The sequence below is a fragment of the Sinocyclocheilus grahami genome, unplaced genomic scaffold (assembly GCF_001515645.1).
Source record: "Sinocyclocheilus grahami isolate Dianchi unplaced genomic scaffold, SAMN03320097.WGS_v1.1 scaffold611.1, whole genome shotgun sequence".
NCBI classification, from domain to species: Eukaryota; Metazoa; Chordata; class Actinopteri; order Cypriniformes; family Cyprinidae; genus Sinocyclocheilus; species Sinocyclocheilus grahami.
The window spans coordinates 585,273-612,446 of record NW_015505790.1 but is presented as its reverse complement, the minus strand read 5'-3'; the positions used below and the strand labels follow the sequence as shown (position 1 = coordinate 612,446).

Here is a 27,174-nt window from a genome sequence, read left to right as displayed (position 1 = left end):
CATCTGAGGTCGCTTCGTGCTGTTCACATTCCTGGGCTGCTCAACCGGGCAGCCGACGAGCTGTCCCGAGCTGCGCTCCCGGGAGAATGGCGACTCCATCCCCAGACGGTCCAGCTGGTTTAGGGACGTTTCGGAGTCGCTCAGGTACACCTGTTTGCGTCTCCAGAAACCTCTCACTGCCAGTTGTTTTTCGCCCTGACCGAGGGAACATTCGGCACGGACGCACTGGCACACAGCTGGTCGCGGGGCCTTCGCAAGTATGCATTTCCCCCAGTGAGCCTTCTGGCACAGTTGTTGTGCAAGGTCAGGGAGGACGAGGAGCAGGTCCTGCTGGTGGCACCCTATTGGCCTTCCCGGACCTGGTTCCCAGAACTTATGCTCCTCCTTATGCAGCCTCTCCTTGGCCGATTCCTCTGAGGAAGGATTTACTGACTCAGAGACGGGGCACCCCTTGGCACCCGTGTCCAGACCTCTGAAAACTTCATTAGGGGCGCAGGTGGCTTCCACAGGACACTGGAAGGGGCAGTAGCTGTGGCCTTTTGGTAGGATCCCAATTCGTTGGTCCTCCGACGTGACCGACTGAAAGGGAACGTCTCGGTTACGTATGTAACCCTCGTTCCCTGAAGGAGGGAACGGAGACGTCACGTCCCGTCGCCACAGCTCCTGTACCACCGCTGAGCGGCCGGGTCACCAGCTCGGCTCCTCAGCGAAAACCTGAATATGCGCTGCATCTGCTGCCTACTTATACTCACGCTGTGATCAGCAGCAGCTGGATGCAATAATCGCATGCCAATGTGCATTGGCTCGTTTAGTTTACACTCGAAGTAGATTGGTCCCTCTAAGCGAGATCCCAATTCGTCGGTCCTCCGACATGACGTCTCCAGTCCCTCCTTCAGGGAACGAGGGTTACATACGTAACCGAGACGATCTCCACATATCTTCTAAATTGGCATATGTCAGTGTTTGTGAATTCACCTCAAGGGGAAAGGAAGGACATCAAAGAGAAAAATCACAGCATTCAAATCAAATAATTTTTAGCAGAACCAAATACTTCATTCAAACAATGACATTTGGTGGTAGAAATATCAAGGTTTGGGGTATTGCAGCCTGAGAACCCAGATGGCTTGTGGTCATTAAAGAATTGATTAATTATGGACTGTAATACATTTTACAGGAAAATGTCAATGTGTCTTTCCATGAGCTTAGAGACGCTTTATATAAAGTAGGTAGGTAAAGTAGGAAATATTCAAGTGGAATTGCATAGTGGAAGTATAAGAACTTTTGAGCTTTGACAAGTCAAAGCATTCAAGTTAATCTAGCTGAATTATAAAATTGGCCTGAAGCAAGACTGTACAGAGAAACTGTAACTTACTATTCCTAAATCCTAAAAAGTTAAGTGCATAAAAACGTTTGTTTGATTATTTATGGAAAATCATTAACATATTTCTGTGTGGCTGTACAAAAATTACTACCAACCAAATATTATTCTTTTTCAAGGTTTGGGGTATTGCAGCCTGAGAACCCAGATGGCTTGTGGTCATTAAAGAATTGATTAATTATGGACTGTAATACATTTTACAGGAAAATGTCAATGTGTCTTTCCATGAGCTTAGAGACGCTTTATATAAAGTAGGTAGGTAAAGTAGGAAATATTCAAGTGGAATTGCATAGTGGAAGTATAAGAACTTTTGAGCTTTGACAAGTCAAAGCATTCAAGTTAATCTAGCTGAATTATAAATTTGGCCTGAAGCAAGACTGTACAGAGAAACTGTAACTTACTATTCCTAAATCCTAAAAAGTTAAGTGCATAAAAACGTTTGTTTGATTATTTATGGAAAATCATTAACATATTTCTGTGTGGCTGTACAAAAATTACTACCAACCAAATATTATTATTTTCTTTTTTTTAGATTAAACCTTCAAAAGTTGATGCCAACAGTGTGTATCACATTCAAAACAGTGGACATCACATCACCATTTAAAGTTTTTCACAAACTTAAGACTCTACAAAAAATGCCATGATTAAGCCTGATTAAGCACGATTAAGAAAACTATTTTTCTGAATATTTCTCTGACCACTCCTCACATCAAGCAAATGATAAAATAGAAGTGTATTTAATATCTCAGCTGTTTCTCCTAGAGAAATTTGTGATTTAATGGAGAAATTCAAATCGTCTGGCCTATTCACATCATTGTCTTAGTGTATGCTATCTATATTATATATGTATTCTATTTTATCACATTATACTCTTAGTGTATGCAACAATTATTTTTACTAATTTTGAGTTTTTTTTTTTTTGTCTTTTAGAATTGACATTTATTAGTTACATTTACTGTACGCATTTGGCTTTTATCCAAAGTTTTATCAGTTTAAGTATTCCCTGGCAATTGAACCCATGACCTTTTTGTTACTTGCACCATGCTGTACTGTCTCAGCTACAGGAATAATGACAGATTGCATGATATTAATTCAGTGAAGCACTGGGTAAAAGCCAACCGTCACGTATGTAGGCTGTATGATTTACATCTAATCTACACACCTAAGCAAACCTATGTGCTAATATTGGAAAATAAAGAAAGTATGATCATATCAGGAAGAAAATCATCGAAGTAAATTATCAGGACATTTTTATTCTGTAAGTGAACTAATCCTTTAAAGGGTCAATCACAATAGTTGCAAATATTCAGTCAGCGTTGATTATTTCCAGTGCCAAATGTAGATGTGCCCAGTTTAACTTTATGCAAATTAGCACATTCAGACTTAGTTTGATTCATGTATTCATATTCACTGATCTTGATATGATTTTTAGCAGCAAGAAAATCCGATTGTGATCAGATTTTCTAAGGTTGTGCATTACCACCAACGATTTCAGGGCTACCAGCAGCATAAATGCCAACTAGCACCGAATAAGACAGCAATAAAATCACTGTAAGTGTGAATGGGCTATTAGTGCACCTCTGGTATACTTGATTCTGATTGGTCAATTGCAGTAATTGTCATCCAATAATTTTTGCATAACTGATAAACTGACCGATACCCCTTAACATTCTATGCTATAGTAAATTACCTATGTGGAACAACATCAGATTTATAAACACCTTCTACAGAACTCCAAGCTGCAAATGTCAGCTTTACACTTCTGTCAGAAATGCCCATGAGGGAAAAGAAGTGTGCTGCTCTGAGTCTGGATTTTCTGATGAACACGAAAAAAATCGACTGACATCAGCTGTGACTTTGGTCAGGACAGTATATGGTGAAGCATGATGAGCAACACCATATACTGTGTGTGGGGAGCTGTTAGGCTCTCTGCATGTATCACACACACACACTCATTCAAGACTGCGCTTACTCTACCTCACACTCTGCAGTGTTGTATTTTTGTATTTTTATCATGGCAAGTCATGATTAGCAAGCCTTGCATTTTCATTAACATACTTATTCAAACGATGGTCCATTCGGCATAATCCATAATTATTCCATTATTCCTTCTTACAAATTAAAGAATGAAGACAGAATGTTTTAATGCCAGAAAGGGAAGGAAAAACGTGTCGCCTCTTTGTCTTTGAACATCTGTGAATGGCATTTATTCTTTGCACATGTGCAACTACAGAAAATTAAATTACACAATGGTTGCTATGGCCAACCAAACAATTCCCATCCCATTGAGTTCTGAACTCAATTAAGGAAATGAGAGGGAATATATATGTTGCCGTGCAACTGGTCTTTGACAAAGGGGTAAATCGGCACTTAATTTGAATCATGATACACCCTCTTAGAACCATGAATAAAGAAAGTGAATGGAGGGAACATAAGGAGGAAACAAAATTGGCACAAATATTTGCTCTATTCCTCATATAAAGACATAAAGATGTGTTGGAAAAGGAAATGGCTCCAAAATCCATGCCTTTAAAAAGTTCACACATATTCTGGCCAATAAGGACACATATTTTCATGGCTCATAATAAAAGTGTGTTATTTAAAATTTAATTGTTAAAAATTAACTTGTCTAAATAAAAAATGAACTAAAAACTCTAAAAACTACAATCAATCTTTTTAAATGCTACAAATACATTTTAGGCATCACAACATTATAATGTACAGTATTATAATTAATATTCATTTTGTGATTTTAAATTGTGTTATTGAATTATTAGTGTTATTAAATATTAACTTTAAGTAAACATCAGATGATGACAAAGATATTTCAAATGTTAAAATAGGGAAAGTGAGATTCAAAATGTAATATCCAGTATCAGTCTACTCGACATAAAAATAAATAAAAATACAAATATTGGCCAATAACCAATATGGTACCTATCAAGCTTGCTAATAATTGAATATATCACATTATTACATATCTTATTTTAAGCCTAAAATGAGAAAGTTTTATTTACCAGAACAACAACTGCATCATGTAGAGGACCATCAGTGTGAAGAGTCTCGACATCGTCCTCAGTGAGGTAGTCCCACTCCACTCCCATCTCGATGAAGCGCCGAGATCTCGCATCTTCTCCTTTGCCATTGAGAATGTAATGCCCAGTTGCCTGGTTCTTGATAGCTGCAATCAGTGATTAATTACAGCTCTTCAACAGTTCAGGGATAATAAGTTAACAAAATTATCTGGATCAGCCATCGAATAAGATGATTAACTATCAAAACAATGAGATTTTTTTTTAATGTGACGTTTCAATGTCTAAAAGCTTTATTGCATTTTTCAGAAACATGATGCTAGTATTAAATGCTGTTGAACTATATGGCAAGGCTATGAGGATGTGACACACTGACATGATGACATAAGTACATGGCTCGATTAGGTTGTGATTTGCTTGAATGTCAATGGTGATTACAAGGAAAGCTGTGCACACGTCAAGCCAATCACCATTGCTACAAGTCATCAAATGTCACTTGTAATATGAAAAATTAGATTACGTTCCAGAACAATAAATATGTACTTTGTAATGTTAAAATAATAATGAACAAAATATGAGGCAGGACTGCGCAAAAGGTTTGATGCAATGAAATCAAAGTTGACCTTTGATTTCCTACTGTACATGCTTAGCATGAGTAGTTTGTTTTAATTTTTGTCAGCATATTCAGAAAATCTTAACCTTAAAAATTATAATTCACCCAGGAATGAAAATTTCTTCTTGTATGCTATATTACAAACCAGATCGGAGTGTTGTATTAAAATTTAAGTTGTTATTTACTAAATATCTTTAAAATCTGACTTGAAATTTGTGATCACGATTCAGCTTGAAAACTCCTGCTATTCCACTTGTGATCTTTAAAAGAAAAGAATGCCCCATTTGTTTTTTAAACATGAACATGATTATTTTTGTGTGAACTATTTCCTAAATAAAAATGGCAAATTTGTCCTGCCCATTTGATGACTGACAAATATACGAAACTGGTTAGAATGCGCTAAAGGTCTTAATCATAAAATTAATCATAGCAAGCATGATGGGAAATCACATGTAACATACATTACATAAATCATTCAATTACCATGCAAATAATTGCTTTTTATCTTAATAATAACTCTAAAATGTCTACAAAATATAATGGAGACATATATACTGTATATATACACAGTACATAAAGTACATATACACTTCTAAACTATAGCATTTTGACCTACAAAGGAATCTAATTATTGCAAATTAAGTTGTGTGACGTGACATGTGGCCAAGTATGGTTACCCATACTAGGAATTAGTGCTCTGCATTTATCCCATCCTAAGTACACACACACACACACACACACACTGGGGGCAGCCATTTATGCTGCGGCGCCCGGGGAGCAGTTGGGGGTTCAGTGCCTTGCTCAAGGGCACCTCAGTCATGGTATTGAAGGTGGAAGAGAGCGCTGTACATTCACTCCCCCCACCTACAATTCCTGCCGGACCTGAGACTCGAACTGGTAACCTTTGGGTTACAAGTCCGACTCTCTAACCATTAGGCCACGACTTCCCCAAGAGCATTCCCTTACCGGGATTTGAACCCGGGCCGTGGCGGTGAGAGTGCCTATTAATAAGCTATTAAGTACCCGCAAAGGAAAGTATTATTGAAACAGAATTACCTTTGGAAGACCTCTTGGAAGGTTAACTGGGACAGTGAAGTGAGGCATTGAACATCTTATCTAACTAATTATAATAAGGTTAGGTTTAATTAAAAGTTCAACTACTGAGGAATATTATTCATATTCAAATTCCTACATTTATGGAGAAGCAATTATAAGAAGGGTAATATTGTTGAAATAAAAGCAACTTGTTCAGTTATGTGCATTACAAAGTGATAATTGCTGCCTGTGTGGACTTTTCAAAATGAATAGAATAAAGAAAATGGGCCAATCAATGTATTTGTCTCTCCGGATTTTAACTCTGCATACAGTTAGAAGAGACACTGTAAAGCACAAGACAATATTTTCTTACCGTTAGAGATCAGAGAGAAAAAAGAAACCTTGATTAAGAAAGGACCTCAAAGAAAGCAAGCGATTTTAGAAAAATTAAAGGGGTCATCGGATGCGAAATGCACTTTTACATGTTGTTTGAACATAAATGTGTGTTGGCAGTGTGTGTACACAACCACCCTATAATGATAAAAATCCACCCAGTGTTTTTTTTATAATCTCCTAAAATCATTGCCCCTTTCTCAAATCAAGCCATTCTCAGATTCCTGCCAGTGTGACATCACACATACCCAGGCCCCTCCCACGATTGTTGATTGACAGTGGCGTCAGTCTTTAATTTTATCACAGCTCTGCCCTGAGTGAGCTGTCATCAGTTCGCCCTTGTTTCGATGCCGGAGCAGATGTAGACAAGAATGTCTCCTAAGCGACTGAACTGTTTTGTTGTTGGATGTAATAATGAACATAGTAGTCGTCATTTACTCCCGACATCTGAGCCACTGAAGATGCAGTGGATTACTTTTGTTTTTGAAGGGAATGCGCCCCCGATCTACTTAAATGCGTCTATGTTCACGTGAATCATTCGTGATCGAGCTTCGCCTACAGAAGAAGTGAGTATAAGGCTTTTTTATGAATCTTTGCAATTCGCCTTTCCTAATAACATGCTAGTTAGCAAGTTCCGCGGCTAAAGTTTACAGTCTCTCAGAGAACTGCACGTCACCCCACAGAAGAGATGGACGGGGTCAGCAGAGCTCATTAGCATTTAAAGCAGCATGCAACAAAAAGGCTTGCTCTGAAAAGAGCTGTTTTTGGCAAGGTAAAAAGGGTGTTGTTTTACACTACCATTAAGAAATTTTAACCAAAGTATTGTATAGACTTTTCATTAAGAACCTAAAGAATCATAACAACTTGTGGAAAATAGGCATCCAATGACCCCTTCAAGAACTAGCACTGAAAGTATTTTTTTCGCATTCTGCAATGGAACTGTCTCCAGTATTGATATCACATAAAGCTCAGAAATGCAACAGAGTAATGCTCACAATTTGATGGCAAATGGAGCTGTACGTCACAATGTGAATTAGCCGGTCAACCGAGAGAGCTAATTCCCCATTGTCCCATTGAGTTGTCTCAGGATTTCTAATGGGTTTCTAGAATAGCGCTTATGATTTATGAGTTTAATAAAGCCTGTGGTTAACATCACTTTAAGAAACTTTCCTTTACATGCTTTTGAAACTTTCCTTTTACATCCATTACATACCCTAACCCTAACTTTCCAAACACTTATGCATTTGGCAGACACATTTATCCAAAGCAACTTAAATTGCATTTAAGCACACATTTTATCAGTTAGCACATAGCTTCGGCATTTCTAGTGGTATTCTATTTGTTTAACCACATTAACATTAATTAACTCATCAAAGCACACTCTGAGTAGTTGTAGTACAACATTTTAGCAACTTCTGCATTAAAACCACAAATTGGTTTTAAAATTCAAGTTTGAGCTACTTGTGGAACAAAATGTGAAACATGATTTTACACTTTAAAAAAAAACCTATTCTAAAACCCACTGTAAATTCCATAATAAACCCATGGTTTGAAAACGCCCATTCTGCCACAGACAAATTGTGGCGGACAGTGATTGTCTCTAAAATCAGTGAGACTAATTCTGTCTAATGCACTTCCAGGCAAATACACAAGCTCTTTTATGTGAATACATTGGTGAGATGGACATGTATTGGGGTGATATGGAACCATTATGCACAGTTACCTGGAACAAGCACAGAATACATAAACATGCATTTGATCTTCTTGCTGTTAAGCTTGAGAAACATACGGACAGATATCACTTACCAAGAATTTGAGGAGAAGCCTCATGTTCTTGTATGATCACATGTCTAGCCCCAGGAGGAATGAGAAACATCTTTAGGTAACCTTTGCAATGGTGAAAAAGGGCAAAGGGAGAGATGGCAGAAGCAATTAGTTAGCTAAGATGTTCTACTACGGTTTGATCTTTGCAGAGATGGGCATCACTAGAAGGCATTTCTACAGTACATTTCTAAAGCTTTCAGATTTGAACAGTCAGACTATTGCAACTGTCCATCAAGCAGGGTCATGACAAGCCTATGAGACAAGCATCAAAACATGACAAAAGGTTCCTCATCCATTCATTTCATACATTCACACCCATGTGAATAGATGACATATCCTTCAGAAGCTCAAATAACAATGTCAGATGAAAATGAAGACCGTGAACGATTGTTATGTAAGGCTAATTAAGAAGGATGCTGAATGGCAGGGCCTTGAGTCATTTTGCAACACAAGAACATAAAAACACTAATGTTGCCTTCTCTACCAATGCCCATTCCTCTGCAAAGCATGATACCACTCACCCATCACATTTCTAGAATCCTCTGTTTCATTCAGATACACATTGCGAGCTCCTTTTGGCATCAAGAAGGCTCCTCTTGTTTTCCCTTTAGGATAAGAAGGGTTTGTTATGTCATTTTGCCCTGCACTCTTTGTCATTGACATGCCTCTACACCAAAGCTAGGTTTTGAACCAGCCTCTAGCAGCATGGTGCCTGTCTGAGACACGGGTGTGACGTAAAAAAGTGGCCACTAGTCTAATTGTTGCAATGGTGGATCAAGTCACTTAAGGCAACGTCTGCTGGGAGATTTTATCATCGATGAATGTGGGCAGGAAGACATTGACAGAGAAAGATGGGGCTGCTGGGTAATGCTAATAGAGTTCAGATGAGGTTAGAGTGCATGCCAAATGGAGCAGGAATAAAATAGGGTTGAGGAAGGAGAAAGGGAGATTAAAGAAGATGGACAGAAATAATGGTTGGTGTGTGATGATAGTGGGGGAGGGATGTGGTACAGTATGTGTGTGAGGGAACGAAAGAGAGAGCATATTTATATACTAATCCTATTAGATTTACTCAGGCTTCATGTTATTTGTTTCTTTAGATTATATACAATTTATACTATATTTTATAATATTTGGAAATGAGAAATATGGACATCTTTGATTAAGACCTTTATTTAAAGGAAGTGTTGACCCAAAATGAAAATCATTTACGGTTGTTCCAAACCTTTATGGAACAAAAAAGGAGACATTTTGAAAAATGTTGGCGTCCAAACAACATCAAACTCCACTCACTTTCATTGTATGGACAAAAACACTGAGACATTTTCCAAAACATCTTTGTTGTGTTCAACAGAAGAAAAACATGCATACAGGTTTGGAATGACATGAGGGCGAGTAAGTGATTGAAATAATTGGATTAACTATCCTTTAATGTAATAACAGTCTTTAACTGGCACATGGCATCACAAAGCAATTTTAGGTCAAATATTTAAGGAAGATTCTAAGTTAAATCTACATCAAGCTTATCGGTGGCATATTGTCTATTAGTAGAGAAAATAATTTTAATCTGTCCCTTATTTTGTAGAAAACAAAGGAAAAACACTTTTACACTAATGTACTTACAATGGAAGCCTATAGTGTACAGCAAAGCAAACTAATGATTAAAATCTGTGGTACAGTATATATACTAGAGCTGCTTAACGAGCTGCTTAACTTTTCTGGGTTAAAAAAGTTGGTAAACCCAAGTTTAAATAGTCAAATTTCAGTTGAATATCTACACAAGAGTATAAGCAAAGGATGGAACTGTCTACAAATTGCTGTTTATGGAACAAACGTCACGCAGGAATTTCATTGATAATGCTAAATCAAAGGTTTCTGCCACAAAAACATGAATTAAACAAATCAATTTTACTGAATAATTCAAGTGCTTCAAGAAAAGCAAGACCTTCACATTTCTGCTTCTTAAATATTCAATACATTTACCCCATGGGTATCCATTAAGTGCATTAATGCAATGGGTTTTTCTTTGGGTTTTATAAACAAAGCCAGGGAATCAAAGTTATTTTCTGTGGTAATCAACAGTATTCATCCGATGCTGTCAATAGTGCTTAATTTATATCAAGTGCTGAATAGTGCTTTAAATCTATAAGCTACAGTTAATGCAAAACACAGCAATACTACAGGAAGGAGAAGTGTAGGATTAGACAATACAAGATACTTGCAGGTTGTGTTTTCCAACATTTCTTTTTGGGATCTCTTGCTTAACTTTTTTCCTGTTAAAGAAGTGATCAATTGACAATAAAACAAGGTAGAGTTAGATAGAGAAAGGTCAAAATGCTGATTAAGTTCATGCAATGAGTTAAATGTAGTACAATATAAGAAATGTCATAAAAATTTGTGATAGCATCATAAATTGTGTACAATCACCAATTATGACACATATTGTATAACAAAATCAGGATTTAAACATTATGCAAATTCTCCTTAAAGCCAGAATGAAACATTCATTCATTGTCAAGTAAATATAACACATATGACAACATCATAATTAACTGCACATTTTGCATTCATAACACACATGAAGGCACATGTGAAAGCCTCAAATAGAGCAAGGAATTTTGACAGTCCTATATAATAATGTACATCTCAATTATGCCACATACCATGTCTTTCAGAGGCAAGACACATTTCTTAGACACATTTGTCCTGCCATGTGTGCGAGGGCTGTGTTTTTTATGCATTAGCATCAGTGTACGTTATCATCACTGTATAGGCCTGTATGCCACACTGTTAATAAACTGCAGGTCAAATGAAGACAAACTGAGTATCTGTTGTGATTGTCTATGTAACAGTAAAATTAGTCAGCTCTGAAAAGTACTGCATTGAAACACTGTGCCAGAGCCACATGGCTAATGCTTGTTTCTGAAGAAGATTTATACTCAGAACGTGCTTTGCATATTTATGCTAAAATTGACGTAACTTAAGTAACCCTATGAGGACTTATGTAAGTTTGGGTTCAGAGCAGGCACTGCTCCGAAGTACTGTATGAAGTATAGTCCCTCACATTGCATTCAAATGAGCTAATGTACATGCAGGCTTGACAGGCCTTTCCAGGGCCATAATAAAGATGTCAGGCCCTTGCCCTTTGTTCATTCAGGTTCCTCTCTAATCACAAGTTTAATACACCATGAAGTTAAACAAATAGGATTAACAGAGGGAAATTATGTCCTTTAATACTATCTCTATTTGGTTATATTCTTACATATGTGCTATTAAATCAACTAAATAATCAGCTAATTTAAAAAGAAATAAATGTGGACAAAATAGCAGAAGGACTCTTGGGATATAAAAAAAAAACAATCTAACAATAAAAGCCACCAATGGCCCAAAAATCTTATTTTGAGTAGGTGCTACATATCCACATGAACTGCTAAGTGACTGATCAGGCCCATATACAAGCGTTGCTTTGAGACAAGGAGCTAATGTACATGCAGGCTTGACAGGCCTTTCCAGGGCCATAATAAAGATGTCAGGCCCTTGCCCTTTGTTCATTCAGGTTCCTCTCTAATCACAAGTTTAATACACCATGAAGTTAAACAAATAGGATTAACAGAGGGAAATTATGTCCTTTAATACTATCTCTATTTGGTTATATTCTTACATATGTGCTATTAAATCAACTAAATAATCAGCTAATTTAAAAAGAAATAAATGTGGACAAAATAGCAGAAGGACTCTTGGGATATTAAAAAAAAACAATCTAACAATAAAAGCCACCAATGGCCCAAAAATCTTATTTTGAGTAGGTGCTACATATCCACATGAACTGCTAAGTGACTGATCAGGCCCATATACAAGCGTTGCTTTGAGACAAGGCATCTTTATCAACATGCATGCAGGTTGGTAGAAAAAGCAAGAGCATGTTATGATATGCAGTGTGACAATATTGCGACAGGCTTTGTACAGAGTCACAGTTTCGTGCAGGTGTAAAGAACTTGCTTCAGTAGTATCATATTTGTGCTTCAGAATTTGTGCAGTGGAGCCATTAAGAATTTTTTTTTCATGTTTTTGTAAAAAATACTCTTAAGCTCACAAAGTCTGCATTTATTTGATCAAAAACTTAAAATAACTATCTTCTATTTGAATACAGTATATTGTAAAATACAATTTATTCCTGTGATGGCAAAGCTGAATCTTCAGTGTCACATGATCCTTCAGAAATAATTCTAATATAACATTTATTATTATTATTATTATACATTTTTTAAACAGTTGTGCTGTGTAATATTATTGTGGAAACCATGATCATTTTTCTCAGGATTCTTTGATCTATAGAAAGTTCAAAGAACAGCATTAATTTGGAATAGAAATATTTTGTAATGTTATAAATGTCTTAACTGTCACTTTTGATCAATGTAATCAATTTGTATGCATAAATAAATAAAATAGAGCAAATCTGGATGGGCCTTTAACCAGAAGTGCTTTAAAACAAACTAAAAAGCAAATGTTTAAAAATATGAATCGATTCCATTTATATTTATTAAGTATCAAAAATGGCATGCTTAATTTATAAAAATCTGTTATTCTTTTTACAATATTTACATTAAAAAGTAGGATAGACTCAACACAAAGTGAGGATTGAAGAGCAAGTGTGCCTGCAAGTTTCATTAGGCCATCTGAAAATAAGATCAAATTATGATTCTTCAGACCCTTGCTGGGATGGAAATTTTGAGGCTGGAACTCTTGGTTCTTTAATTTAATACCTGTTACCAGCCACAGTGACAGTATGCCAAAACATCCTAAAATTATAATCCTGTAATTCAAATTTTCTTTAAAAATGCCACAGTATGCACAGTGGGGGAATCTATTTTTTTAATTAATTCTAGTGCAAGCCTCAAGCTCACACTAAGCTAACAACTAGCAAATATCATTAAAAAGTAAAGTGATGGTTGCTTAAGGAAACCAATTAGATGACTACCATGTTTTCATCCCTGACTGCTGTTGGCTCAATAATAATAACACACCTCCCTCCAAAACTTGATGGCTTTTCTGTAATGGGCTGCTCTGCATTGTCTGTAGCAAAACATCTATTGTGATTTCCCGGGTACAAAATGTCCCGGTTTTTAATATGTTGTTCACTTTATACTGAATTCACTGCCGATGGTACTTGGCTCTATGTCGCTGTCACATAGTGTCAATGATAGAGACTGGCCGATCTGCTATAAGAAATCTTATCTTATCTGCTATGAGAAATACAAATGAACAACTTTCTCTAGAAGTAGGCAAAACGTCCAATTTGTCTGATAAAGACTGAATGTAGACTGAGTGAGTGTAATAAGACATTTGAACGTGGTCATTTACTGTACGTATAGCAAAGAGGATGGAAAGTACAGATGCCCCTTACATGTAAATGTGTTTGTCAAATAAATCTCTAAAAACTGCTCTTGCATTCTGTGGTGTTAGAGTAGGAGTGTCATAGTAAAAATGAAAGATATCAATACATACCATCTTGGACACAGTTTAAAACTCTAAAATGAACTTTAAAACAAAAGAGGTTCTCTGTGAGTATGCAAAGTAAATAATTAAAAGCAATTTTCTTCTCGAATACTAAAATAATAATAATGCTTATTAATAAATCACACATGCATAAAACTATTAAAGCAGGGCTGCCAACTTTTGAGTACAACTTGGAGTGAGAATTCCCACAGCAAGTTGGGTGGGGGGTTGTTTGGGGTTGTCTGACATATACAGTATCTCACAGAAGTGAGTACACCCCTCACATTTTTTGTAAATATTTTATTATATCTTTTCATGTGACAACACTGAAGAAATGACACTTTGCTACAATGTAAAGTAGTGAGTGTACAGCTTGTATAACAGTGTAAATTTGCTGTCCCAAATCATCTCAAGTGCACCAAATCCTTCTCTGATAAGAACCAGAAGATGCTTTTCATCACATTATATCAGATATATCTTTCCACCTGTAGTCCCTAATGGCCGGCTCAACATCGCAGAAAAGCTACCATGCCAAGATTCTTTCGACTAAAATGTTTATTAGTTTCAGTGACATTTATTCCTTCATTCTAATTCTTTCTTTATTTATTTAATTTTACTTAACAAACTCTGTTTAGTCTGTTTTAGGGAAGATTACAACTTTGGTGAAACATATTGTTTCAGAAATGCAAACAATTAAAGGGGTCATATTATGCTTATTCACTTTTTCAACTTTAGTTAGCCTGTAATGTTGCTGTTTGAGCATAAAAAAGATCTGCAAAGTTACAAAGTTCAAAGTCCACTTCAAAAGGAGATAGTTTATTTAACAGAAATCACTTTTCAAAAACTACAACGAATGACTTGTTTGGACTACAACGCATATTTTCCGGGATTTGTGATATCACAAATATCGACGAATGGGACGAGACCTGGTTGAGCTGCACTAGAGAAGGCAACGAGTGTTATCACTATGTCATAGACACGCTAGCTGTCCCAAGGCAGACAAACTTAAAGTGCTTACAATCATCCAGGTTTAAATCACACTCACATTGATTTGATTTTGACGCAATACTTACACTGAAGCTCGCAGCAGGCGGCTATATTAAGGGGCATGACATTTCCAGAGCAAGCGCCGAGTGGTGCCAATCACAACACACACTGGCTCAGCTAACCAATCACAGCACATTTCGTATTTCAGAAGGCGGGCCTTAATTTGATACAGGAACTATTTTATCCCATTCATGCCAGACTGGGGAGAGAGGTATTGTAATAATGTAAAATATGTGAAAAATTATGTGTTTTTCAAACAACCTAGTATGAGAGCCTGTTCTAGTACACCCCCAAAACAAAATCAAGACTTTGTAAAATAGCATAATAGGACCCCTTTAAAGATTGAAATTTAAACTTCATTTGGTTAGTTTTATGTTTTTTAAGTTAGCTTTAAGAAAAGAAATATGACTGTTTGAAAAAGGACATTTTATTGTTAAATTTAATTTTTTAAAAGAGGTAAATTATCTTAAAATTTCACATGGGTTTGAATCAGATTCAACAAGATTGTCAGTTTACACCCAGATGGTGCATCTTGCACACTGACTTGGGTCAACTTACCCCCACCATGGGGCAAATTGAGCCACATAAATACTTTTTTTATAAGAAGCCATATTTTTGAACCCTTTGTCATAGATACATTCTGATCATTTAAAATGATAGGAAACATCCTGAAATTACTTTAGAGACTTTCATTGTACTTCTGCATCATTTCCCTTATCTTGAGGACCACATAAGTTAAAAAAAGACTCATCTTACACCACTTTCCCCTTGTGTTTTTATAATAAAATTATGGAAAATAACTGTTGCAATGCTGCAAAACTAACTTTTTACCACAACAAGAATAGCAATGTACAAATAACTGCAATATGTACTAGTCATTACTTTACTAGCATTATATTTTAAATAATTTTCTATTAATCTGTTAATCTGCATTGCTTGAAAATCTATTTTGAGAAATTATATTCTTCTCCCAATCGAAAATGAATCCCACATTTATGAGGGATTTAGGCTGTCACTCCTGAAACTTTGCTGCTTGTACAGGGTATATATGAGTTTAGAGGTGAGTGAATGCAATGGTCAATCACAGGTGTTCAGGAAATCAACAGATATGTCTGTGATTGGCTACATTGCTCAGCGCTACGAAAACACATTGTAAAGAATCTTGATGTGCACAGGAGCCTTTCCCAAATTTGTTTTGCCAATATCTTATTATTATAGTTTTAACTGAGGGTGCTTTTGACTGCGTGAGAAAAAGGTTGTGTGGCATGAAAGCGTGAAAAGGTGTCAATTGCGTGAGTTGGCAGCCCTGATTAAAGACAGCTGGTGTTTCTGAGATGTCATATCTAATAAAATAAATATATCATCATACAGGTGCATCTCAATAAATTAGAATGTAGTGGAAAAGTTCATTTATTTCAGTAATTCAACTAAAATTGTGAAACTCGTGTATTGAATAAATTCAATGCACACAGACTGAAGTAGTTTAAGTCTTTGGTTCTTTTAATTGTGATGATTTTGGCTCACATTTAACAAAAACCCACCAAAGCACTGAAGGAAAAAGTGTGGAAGAAAAAGATGCACAACCAACCGAGAGAACCGCAGCCAAATATACATTCGTAAAATGTATATAAAAGGTGATAGAAAATGTATATAAATTAAACACAAATTATGAAATTAATAAATTAAATGACCACAACTGTCATTCCTACAGCTGGCATTTCAAACATAAATATATATAAATATTTAATTAAAAAAAATAAATGTATATGTGTAAATTCAAAAATGAAAAATTAAACTTTATTTAAAATGTCAAATTTTACATTCCATTCTAAATCAAATTCAAATTACAAGTATCCTTTTAAAATGATTTTAGTATCACTAAAATACTATTATAGTTTTTATTAATATATTTAATTATACTAGATTTTTTATAAAGTTTTAGTAATTTTGTTTTTGTCATTTTTACTATCATTTGTTTAAAAAACATCCGTTTTATTTTCAGTTAATTTTTTTATATTTCAAGCAACAAATGTGTTTATGGTTTTAGTTTTATTCAACTTTAATATCCCTGATTCAAATTCAAACTGAATTAGAATTTAAAAGCATTCTCAATCCAGTTCTGAATGGTACACAACCCTACAGTTTATAGAGAAATCTACCAGCTAAAGACGTTCAAAATCAAGGATAAAGTAAAAATTCTGAATCAAGGACTGTCTGAAAGCCAAAACAAATGGATAACAATTTCTATGACTTCTACCATAAAAAACAGCGCATTCTTCTGAATAACATTCCCTAAACAATTCATGTCTGATCATTTAATCAGTCTCTTCCTCCATAATACAAGGATTAATTAGCTTTATTACTGGAAATCACTCATAGTCCTGAGCATCTACTGACACACTGACCCAGTTCAGAGTCCCACTGAAACTCAAGATGAAGTGCATGTTAAATCCCAGCATGAGTCTGAGGGCCACGTGTTGCCCATCGTCATAAACACGACCGAAGAGAGCGTGAATCTTTTCGCACCAGCAGACAGTGGCTGTCTTCCAGTCACGACAGGCATCAGGGTCAGGGCTGTTTGTGAGGTTTCAGGAATCTCTGGGAATCTATTTGTGGACTAGATTACAAAAAGTATTACAAATATTGTGCAACTTCTTACAGGGGAATGACACGTGTGTGTTCCTGGGAATCGAAGCCATGAACTTCCAGGTGCTAGTGTACCAGAGAAGCTACTAAATAACTAACTTGAAAAACAACATGTCAATACAAAATCTGGTAACCAAGACCTTTCACTTCATTTGCAAGTTTGAAAGGTAAAGCTCACAAGCCAAAGGAGGAAACCCTTACAGCTTAAAATCTGTGCTGTTTCATTTTGGTTTGTTTTAAGGGTCATTGTTCAGGTTCAGTCCGCTGTATCATGTTCGCATTTAATGGGACATTGTTGCTATGACTACTCCATGTGCTACTCTGCCATTATTGTTATCGAACCAGTCTGCTCAGCTTGACAATTCAAAAACTGCAATAAAGTCCCTGAGGTGAATGTGGTTCTCAAATTACTGTGGTTCGCTATACTTAAACAATAGCTGAAGTTATAAAATCTACTTATGTTTAGGACAACTCCATCCAAAGACTAAAACAAGCAAAGTCACCACATTCAATACAAGTCATAAGTGGGCGAGAGAATGACAGTGGCACAAACCAAAAACTGATTTTTCAGAAGCACTGTATCAGCAGTGTTCTTTCTGATTGTAAACACCCATATAAACCACACTCTCAAGAGAGTCACAATGAAAAGTCAATAAGTCATGTTTATGTAACACTGTTTCAATCATAAATCCCACAGATTTATCATGGCCTATGTTTGGAATAGCGTAATTATTATTGCTGTAGCACACGACACTATGCATTTTTTTCAAACATAGAATACAACAGAGCACACTGTGTGGAATATTGTATCCTAGGGTTGTGCCGATAGACGATAGTATCGTGTATCGACGATAGACAGAGATATCGCATGTGGCTGATGCCTATGACGATAGCAAGACGATTATTATTATTATTATTATTATCAGGCTACACTCTTAAAAATAAAGGTGCTTCACGATGCCATAGAAGAACCTTTTGGTCTAAATGGTTCCATAAAGAACCTTTAACATCTGAAGAACCTTTCTGTTTCACAAAAGGTTCTTTGTGGCGAAAGAAGGTTCTTCAGATTACAAAAAGGTAAGAAAGAGATGGTTCTTTAAAGAACCTTTGACTGAATGGTTCTTTGTGGAACCAAAAATGGTTCTTCTATGGCATCGCTTGAAGAACCCTTTTGAAGCACCTTTATTTTTAAGAGTGTATTCTAATTTGTTGAGATAGTGAATTGGTGGGTTTTTGTTAAATGTGAGCCAAAATCATCACAATTAAAAGAACCAAAGACTTAAACTACTTCAGTCTGTGTACATTGAATTTATTTAATACACAAATTTCACAATTTGAGTTGAATTACTGAAATAAATGAACTTTTCCATGACATTCTAATTTATTGAGATGCACCTGTATACCAATTATAAATGAGTGAACTCAAATCTCAAAACATCCCAGCATTATCACTTTGCTATTTTCTTTCTGCCTAAAAGCAAAGTTAGCTCCAGATGTGTCCTTAAACTAAAATACTCTGAAACTTAATGACAGGGCTGCAGTCTAGAATAAAGAACTGTCTCATATAAGTTAAATACTGCACATAAATGGCCCCAGAAAGAGGAAAGTATCTTACCAGCTTTCTTAGGCACACGGGTGAAGGTTCCTTTCACAGTTCGGCAGTGGGAGTTGTCACCCCCACACACACCACACTTATCCTCCACCTTACTGGAGCCAATTTCCCTGTCACAGCCCACTTTCTGAAGAAAATGGAGCGAGAGAGAAAGAGAGGAAGATGGATATGCAAGACACACTGAGAAGAAGAGGCACAAGTTGCTATCAGAAATACTTCAAGCTTTCATCTTTGTATATGTCTGCATCTGATATCATAAAACTATAGCTGTTTGTGATGGTTTTGATGTATCTCCTGTGTTGCTATTTTGGTCACAGAAAAGAGTGTCACCAAGAAACATTTATTTTTCTTTCGAAAGTACAAAATGACATTGACAAATATGAGACACACTGCAGCAGTTTGCTGAACAGAACTTTTTAAAAGGTGATATATATCTGCAAATAAATCCTAGCTTCTGTACACTAGCTGACATACTATCAACCATTTCCTCCCAAAAACTAATCACTATGCATTGTCCATTCCATCTACAAAAATCAATGTACTTCTATCAACCCCATCCAGAGAGATCCATTCTTCAAACAAAATTCACTGTGAAGTGGCACTTATCCTGTACACACTGCACTGTCAGACGCAGTTGCTCTGTGACAAACCACAAAGGCAACTCACAATTTTTTTACAGAAAATAGCAGGGATATACAGTGTGACAGATTTGCCTGCACTTATAATTAACATTAATAATATATGTAGACTCATTTTTACCTATTCAGAAGTGTATGATAAGTTTCAAACTGGTCATACATGCATTTTAGTCAACACAAGTCTGTGAGTACAGTGAGCCAGATGTGTACATTAATGTCAGACAAGGTAATGTCCCCCTACACTGCATGCTGGTGTTTTGTGGCACAATTAGAGACAAAACTAAGGCAATCAATAAAAAGGGAAGATATTTTGTTTGCCCTGTGTGCATCTTGCCAGGAAGTGAATTTCCCAAAACAGAGCCCTAGCAGCTACAGACACTGACATTATTTCACCAATATTCAGATTAGTTTTAGATATCTTAATGAAAATAAAGTAAAAACTGGAAGTAAAAAATAACAATTTCTCTGCTAGTGGGAGAAAATAGCCAGCCAATGGATTGATGTCTATTTAATAAAAAACAATCTCTTGTAATTATGTATTTACTGCCATTCTTGTTGTAGAACATTAAACAATTATGCAAAGATTTTTAAAGAGAACAATACTGATTTTGAAGGCGAGCCTCAACCTAAGTTTGCAAAGTTCATGGCATCAAATGCTCAAAAAATATATTCACTTATGATAATAAGCTATTTTGTTGCACACCATTCTATTACTGAAGTCTTACTGTGAAAAATACTAGCCATATTAATTTTAATTTGTGCTAATGAAGTTTTAGCACTCTAGCACCAGTTCTAATATCTGAAAATGGAAGCATAAAACTATGAAATAATACTTAAAACCCATAATGAAACTAAAATACTTACTACACACTCTCCACGCACACAGATGCTATATGGGTCTTTGTAAGAGCACCTTGTTCCATCATGCACCAGCTGCTTCATGTAAGCCACTTCACCTCTTTCTTTTGACTGGCAATAAAGGTGACATCTTTTGTTGGCTGAAAATATAGAAAAACATAAAAAACATTATTTAATAAGAAAGACCGCAAATTACAGCTGGACTCAGTTATGTGCACTGTTGTCTGCTGTATTATCCAATTAAAATAATGTTATTGGAAATCATGATCATGTTCAAACTATAAAACTTGTATATAATCAAGCATAATTAGTAGTATAATATAATATACAAGTAAAATGACTGTGCTTTTTTTAGGTCTTGATATCCATGTTTTGAATTAGGTCTGACATTTTCCACCTGAATAAACTCTTCAAAATGTATATACTGTAATACCATTAGCATAACTCCCTAACATTTTTAGTCAAGAGAAAAATAGCACAAAAGTTTAAAAGAATAGTTCATCCAAAATGAAAATTATCAGCATTTTCACACCCACATATTGTTCCAAACCTTTTATGTTCCAGAAAAGAAAAAGTCATACAGGTTTGGAATGACAGGCGTAAATGATGACATTATTTTCAGCACAACACAGAACTGTAATGGAAAACAATGAAATGAATGTATAGTGTGTGAATATTAACATGGTAATTTAGACAACACTAGGAAACCTTGTGGAAGTGATTGGTCAAGTAACTTAATTATGAAGCATGCCTTCACAATTCTGTCTGATTAATTCTACAGCTGAATAATGTACACATAATTAAAATTCATGAGAAAAATCCTACCTCAGCTTAGTACTTGTAAATGCCAGCATACAGACACACACACACACATAGACACACACACAATGAGGTAGCTATGTGCATCTCAGAAGATATTATTTTATACTTTAAAATAAAGTGATTCATATTTATTTATTTTAAACTAAAATTAATTCATTTAATAAAATTTTAATGTTCATGAACTAGTGATATGTTAAGTGATACTAAGTTTTGTATAATGAAAATATTATGAATGTATAATGAAAAACAATGAAAGTGTTCACAGAATAGCGAGGTGCCTTTTAGTGACATTTCTCACTGGCTTTAGTGTTGAGCAATGTGGGCTTTTCATTTTGTGGGTTAATCAAAATCACATTTCTCATCATACTCAAAAGTATAACAGAAGTATGTAGAAATAGCCCAAAAATAAATGGCAATGTACAAAAAATGATCACATGAAGCGATGGCAGTAAGCGCAAAGTTTGACAAAAATCACACTCAGAATGACACTTTGTCATGTGAGGGCACTCTAAACGCCTTCACTTCTTGAGCTGAACACACAGGAAAGTGGACTTGACCACAATTGGAAATGGAATGGAATGGATGTGTTGTGGTTCTTCCAGGAGGGAGGACACATTTACAAGCTCTGTGTGTGTGTGTGTGGACAGCTAAGCTGGTCTCTGCTGATTTTGCTACACATGTCCCTGCTCCTTCAAAACACAGAGTGCCCGTTTCGTATATGTGAATGTATGGCAGAGAGAATCTGTTGTTGCCATTAAAATTAGGGCTTGACAGAATGGCGGTATATACTGTTTAGATGTAAGAGCCATGAAGAAACATGGAGCAATGTGAAAATTGGATGTGGCACAAACAAGAAAAGACAGGCAAGAGCCATGAACCAGTATGGTGGGGACAAGGTATTTTAGAGTTTAGTTGTATATGGCTGTCAAACAATGCGTTTCAGCAAAAGTAATATATTTCATTATATGAATCATTACACTCTCTCTTTTATGGGAGAAACACTACCAGAACAAGGCTGCTAAAATGCATTGTTGCACTCTATTTTAGTGCTCTTGGAATACCACAACAACCTGGAATGTAAATATCTGTTTGGGGAAATACTTCCCCAAATTACACTGCTTTAAAAACTGACAAACTCACCGTCTGGGTGTTCGTAGGGAAGCCAGTGGTGTTTGGCATTCTGGTATTCAAAGTGGGAGTTGCGAAGTTGGCATTGCTGAGCTCTGAAGTCCTCAAAGTGTTTGGGGCAATCATCTATGTTACACAGCTGGTACTCATAGTTCACCCCTGGACAGTCCTGACCTCCATTAGATGGACTAACAGATAACAGATAATGTTCAAACAAAGGTCACCGAATTACTTAAAAAAGCAGTCAATAACCAAGGTTAATCAAAACAAAGTAGAAACACATCTATGCCTTCTTTCACCAAATAAAATATTTAGATCTGGATTCAGACAACCTAATCGAGGTTTTGATGGAAAGCAAAAGATGTATTACATTTTTACAACAGTTTAATGTCTGCATCTTTCATTACGAACCCTAACTTAAAATGTTCAATCATGCATATTTTCTGTAAGTGCGAGCATCTGCTCAACTCGAATGCCATTTAACAAGTCCTTAACAAACACTCCTCAAAACTAGCACACTAATGAGCTGGCAATAAAAAAGATCTAAATTCCTATCTCTCTTGCTTCCTTCATTCTCTTAGCATGCATGCAAATTAAGAAGCAGCCACTCATTTGACCGGCACAAAAAATACTGTCTCCTCAAAAAGAAAATGCAACCATCCATATGATGATGACTGATTCTGATTATGGAAAGTACACTAGGGAGCAAGTAATCTTCATTAGCAATTATGACTGTGAGTACAGTAGATAACATACGCAGGGTTGTTGCACTGGCGGGTTCTGAAGCGGACACCCGTCCCGCAGGAGCGAGAGCAGGAGCCATACTTGCTCCAGGCACTCCAGGCTCCATCTTGCTTCACTTGGTTGGCATTCTTCCACATGCAGTGACCTTTGTAGCACCACTATGAGGGGAAGGAGTGAGACAGAATCAAATTGGCAACAACAGGACAAAGTAGGCCTAGCAAAATGTGGACACATTAAATTACCTTCCCAGGTGCACATTCAGTCCCGTCCAGTGGAGGCCCTTTTTTGGTCTTGCAGAAGTAAGGGTTATCTGGATGACTGCACCACAGCTGCTTGCATGGATCAAATGTTCGAAACTGCAGAGAGAGAAAAGCAGTCCATGGTTGGTTGCTTGGCATTCTAAGAGAGAGTGTTAGAGAGAATTTAATGGCAAGACACATTTTTAAGAATTTTGAACTCCTTTGGCCGAGCTACAATACCACCAGAGATAAGCCCTGACAATCCTTTTCCTCTTAGGAACGTGCTTGAGATTCGAGGAAAAATGTTTTTGATTTTCCCTCGAGGCTGCCAGTGGCACTCTGAAGCTATAGTGTTACTGCTAGACACCCAGGAAATTAATCTGAGAATGGAAAAAAAGAATTTTGTTTACTGCAAATGACACATTGAGTACATTCCTATCGTCCGATAGTGCCATTTGAACCAAGTGAGATTCCACAACAAAAAAGAGCATATATGTTCAGTCTGAAGGGATGAACAAGTATACATCAGTATTTCAGAGTCAGTCATTGCATACCCCCTGACACTATATCTACACCAGGTGCATAGGCGGAAATCCCAGGGGGGTCGGGGGGGACAGGACCCCCCCCCATCTGAAGGTTGTCCCCCCTAAAAATATGATTAAAAACCATGCTGTGTATTGTAAATAACAATGTTTTATACTTTAAATAATTGTGTAAGTAGTAAAACAACACCAACGCAAACAGGGCAAAAATGCATTTTAATTTTAGAAACATTTTGAGTCTCCCTCTCCCTTGCCTCACAGTGCTTTGGTCCAAATGCCTGCTTTCCTCTTTTACGTTACCTAAACAAACACAAATCCGGTGAGAGAGAACAAAGTCAATAGTTGTGGAACTCCAGTAAGTAAGGCTGTCAAGGCTATTTTATTCACTTAAATATAGGATGAAGTGATTATTTTCTCTTTAATACAGATGATGCCAATTTATTTTGTGATGAGTTATGCTAGCAATAATAATGTTACCTGCTTGACGAATAGTAATGTCTACAATGGACACGACCGCTGTCGCGGCGCAACCACAGCAGCTTGAAGGTGTCTAATTTGGCACGGTCTCCCTGCTACACCATTAGAAGTAAGGCTTTCCTCTGTGTATACATATGCTTACAAGTACAATTTTAGCTGTATTATTTGTATCCCCTTCAAAAATCGCTCTTGAGAAATTTTATGTTTATTGTCCCCCCAACTGTTAGATGAAATGTACGCCCCTGACCAGGTGTGACCGATGTCGCATTGCACCGCAATAGCTTGAGCCAGTCTACATTTGTCCTGTTGTCAGAAGACAGAATCACTGATTATAATTGGGTTCTATTGGCTTATTTAGCATCGCACTGCTATTCTGCTTAATTCACCTCAGCTGTGGTTTCTACACAGTTGTTTGCTGGTATAAAGCACATCAGATGCATATGTTGTATAATGTCATTTTCATGACCATCGGTCACAATTAACCAAATTAAATTTATTTTTTAAATGTAAAAAGGCAACAGTAATTTATCACTACATTTACAGGGGTTTGATTATGACAAATTAATGTGATTCGGAATGCAAATTAAGATCATTTCAGAAATTACGCTGTTGTCCTTCAGAGGCTGATACACACAGCTGCACTTCTGTTCACTACTTTTTATTTTCATTAAACACAGCAGGAGTATGTAACACACATATTGCAATACAAAGGATCTAAATAGTATTTTGCAGGATATTTTTTCTTGGGGAAAAAAAAAACGGAAATGTAAACAAATAATTAAAATGGTAGTCTGGAATACAAGACTGGGAGAGGAAACTAATAGATGACAGCTGAAATACAAGGTTCATGTCTGAATTCTGTACTTCACCAAAATAGTGCTGCTTATTAGCAATGCCGTGTGGAGTAGAAAGGCTCAGACATATGGTTAATAAATGGACGGATGTGCCCAGGGGAGACACGGCACTATATTGTAGGCATAGACAGGGATGACTGTTTTTGTAAAATGAACTTCCATTTAAAGTCTCTTGGCAAGCAATTGGACTAAAGGATATCAGTTGTCTTTAGCTCTGTCACTGGCTCAAGACTTTGTCTTTTATGCACTGCACTCTAGGTGAAGCCAATTTCAATTAATGGATATTCTTCTGTCATGTTATTAAAGTTGCCATTAAATGAAAATCACCCAATCTATTTTTTAAATGCAAGTTATTGACTTTTTTATTGTGAATAATTAATGTTTGCATGTTTCTTTATCCTTTCACTGACTTTTTTTATTTTAAATGTCATAAATAAGCTTTTTTGCACCTTACCATTTTTGTACAACAAACTCCTCAGAGAGCTAATTAAAATGTCACTCTGCAGGTGGGAGAAGCAACAAATAGTTGCTAACAAATATTTTGTTTACAAGCCCATTACAATCTAATTGTTTCTAGCGACACTGACAATTGGGCCACTATTATCAAGTCTTCAGAGAACCAACTGCTTAAAGCATGATTAGTGGGTCATAGAAGGTTTCATGGGTATGTGAGTTTTTGCTGGGCTGTGGTGCACAGCTTGGCACAGATTGTTTAGGCATGAGAGAGGCTGGGAGGAAGGATCACAGCATGCTGTTCTTGTTTACTAGTGTTACAGCCTTTGATGACAGAATGCCAAACATCTTGCCATCTGCTGGTTCTCAGTGTCAGGCCATAAACCAGGTGTGAGGGTCTTTTCCTTGACACCGTACATGTGATTGGGACTTTGCAGCACCTATTCATTTCACACTTGAAAGTGTTTTGGACTGAGGGTTTGGGGGGTTAACAGAACATAAAAGAACATATTTAGCTTTGAAACTGAGTAATTCAAAGGCCAGAAACTAATACAGAAATATTATAACAGACACGTCTTTCTTTAAATGTTCTCATTCATAAATGAAACCTGGCATTGAAATATTTTTAAACATATCTGAAGCACTTCCAACTAAATGACCTTGGACAGAGACCTGAACGAGGCATTAGTTAAAATACAAAAAATAAAAAAATAAATAACATTTTGGTGCTTGGTTTAATGACTGAGATTTATCAGATCTGTCAAGGGAGAATATAGCCTCTAGCCATACTCACTGAAGTACAGATTTTGTATCCAACTCCAAAATCAAAGCGACACTGCTCATCCATGGAGTAATTAATGCCAGGTAGTTCAGGGAGCTGCGGCCAGTCATGTTTGAAGGGATCGTCCAGCAGGCAGTCATATGAACTGTGAAAAACAAACAAAGTTTCAACAGTTGTTTAAGTACACCTAATAAATGTTTTAATGTAAGAACCCATAAACTTTGGAAGCCACTTCTAAAGTCAGTAGCAAATGGTAAGCCTAAAGTGGACATATGGTGTAATGAAAATGAGCCTTGTACTGTACATTCTAGATGATTCATATGATTCATATCATTAAAAGGCTCACACTGAACACTCAAAGAACTGAATCAATCACACTTCCTAATATCCATGCAATCGATAATTTACTGTAAACGTTCAAAATCCTGAAGTGCTGAGTGAAGCCAGAACATGCGGAGAAAGTGCTATCAAACTGTCAACCCATGAAGAGATTTCGAACTTCAAAAGTCTCCTTAGAGATTTTCTTCTCCCACTGGCTAATTTAAGCTGAGGCCGACGATGA

General features: G+C 36.4%; 1 protein-coding gene and 1 long non-coding RNA gene across 3 annotated transcripts in view; one reads left to right on the top strand and one right to left on the bottom strand.

Annotated features, from left to right (window-relative positions):
- The window catches only part of adamts3 (ADAM metallopeptidase with thrombospondin type 1 motif, 3), a 108,358-nt gene that overhangs the window by 13,700 nt on the left and 67,484 nt on the right, over positions 1-27,174 (bottom strand). For both annotated transcript variants that reach the window (XM_016241095.1, XM_016241096.1), the window contains 8 exons: positions 26,625-26,757; positions 23,509-23,622; positions 23,279-23,424; positions 22,535-22,710; positions 20,579-20,712; positions 19,080-19,203; positions 8,258-8,338; positions 4,396-4,559 (listed from right to left, as the gene is read on the bottom strand). In XM_016241095.1, the coding sequence (XP_016096581.1) occupies positions 4,396-4,559; positions 8,258-8,338; positions 19,080-19,203; positions 20,579-20,712; positions 22,535-22,710; positions 23,279-23,424; positions 23,509-23,622; positions 26,625-26,757 (1,072 nt within the window). The remainder of the gene's footprint in view (positions 1-4,395; positions 4,560-8,257; positions 8,339-19,079; positions 19,204-20,578; positions 20,713-22,534; positions 22,711-23,278; positions 23,425-23,508; positions 23,623-26,624; positions 26,758-27,174) is intronic.
- The window catches only part of LOC107557617 (uncharacterized), a 4,462-nt gene continuing 1,659 nt past the window's right edge, over positions 24,372-27,174 (top strand). The window contains exons 1-2 of the long non-coding RNA XR_001605415.1: positions 24,372-24,402; positions 24,540-24,633. This is a non-coding gene — a long non-coding RNA (uncharacterized lncRNA). The remainder of the gene's footprint in view (positions 24,403-24,539; positions 24,634-27,174) is intronic.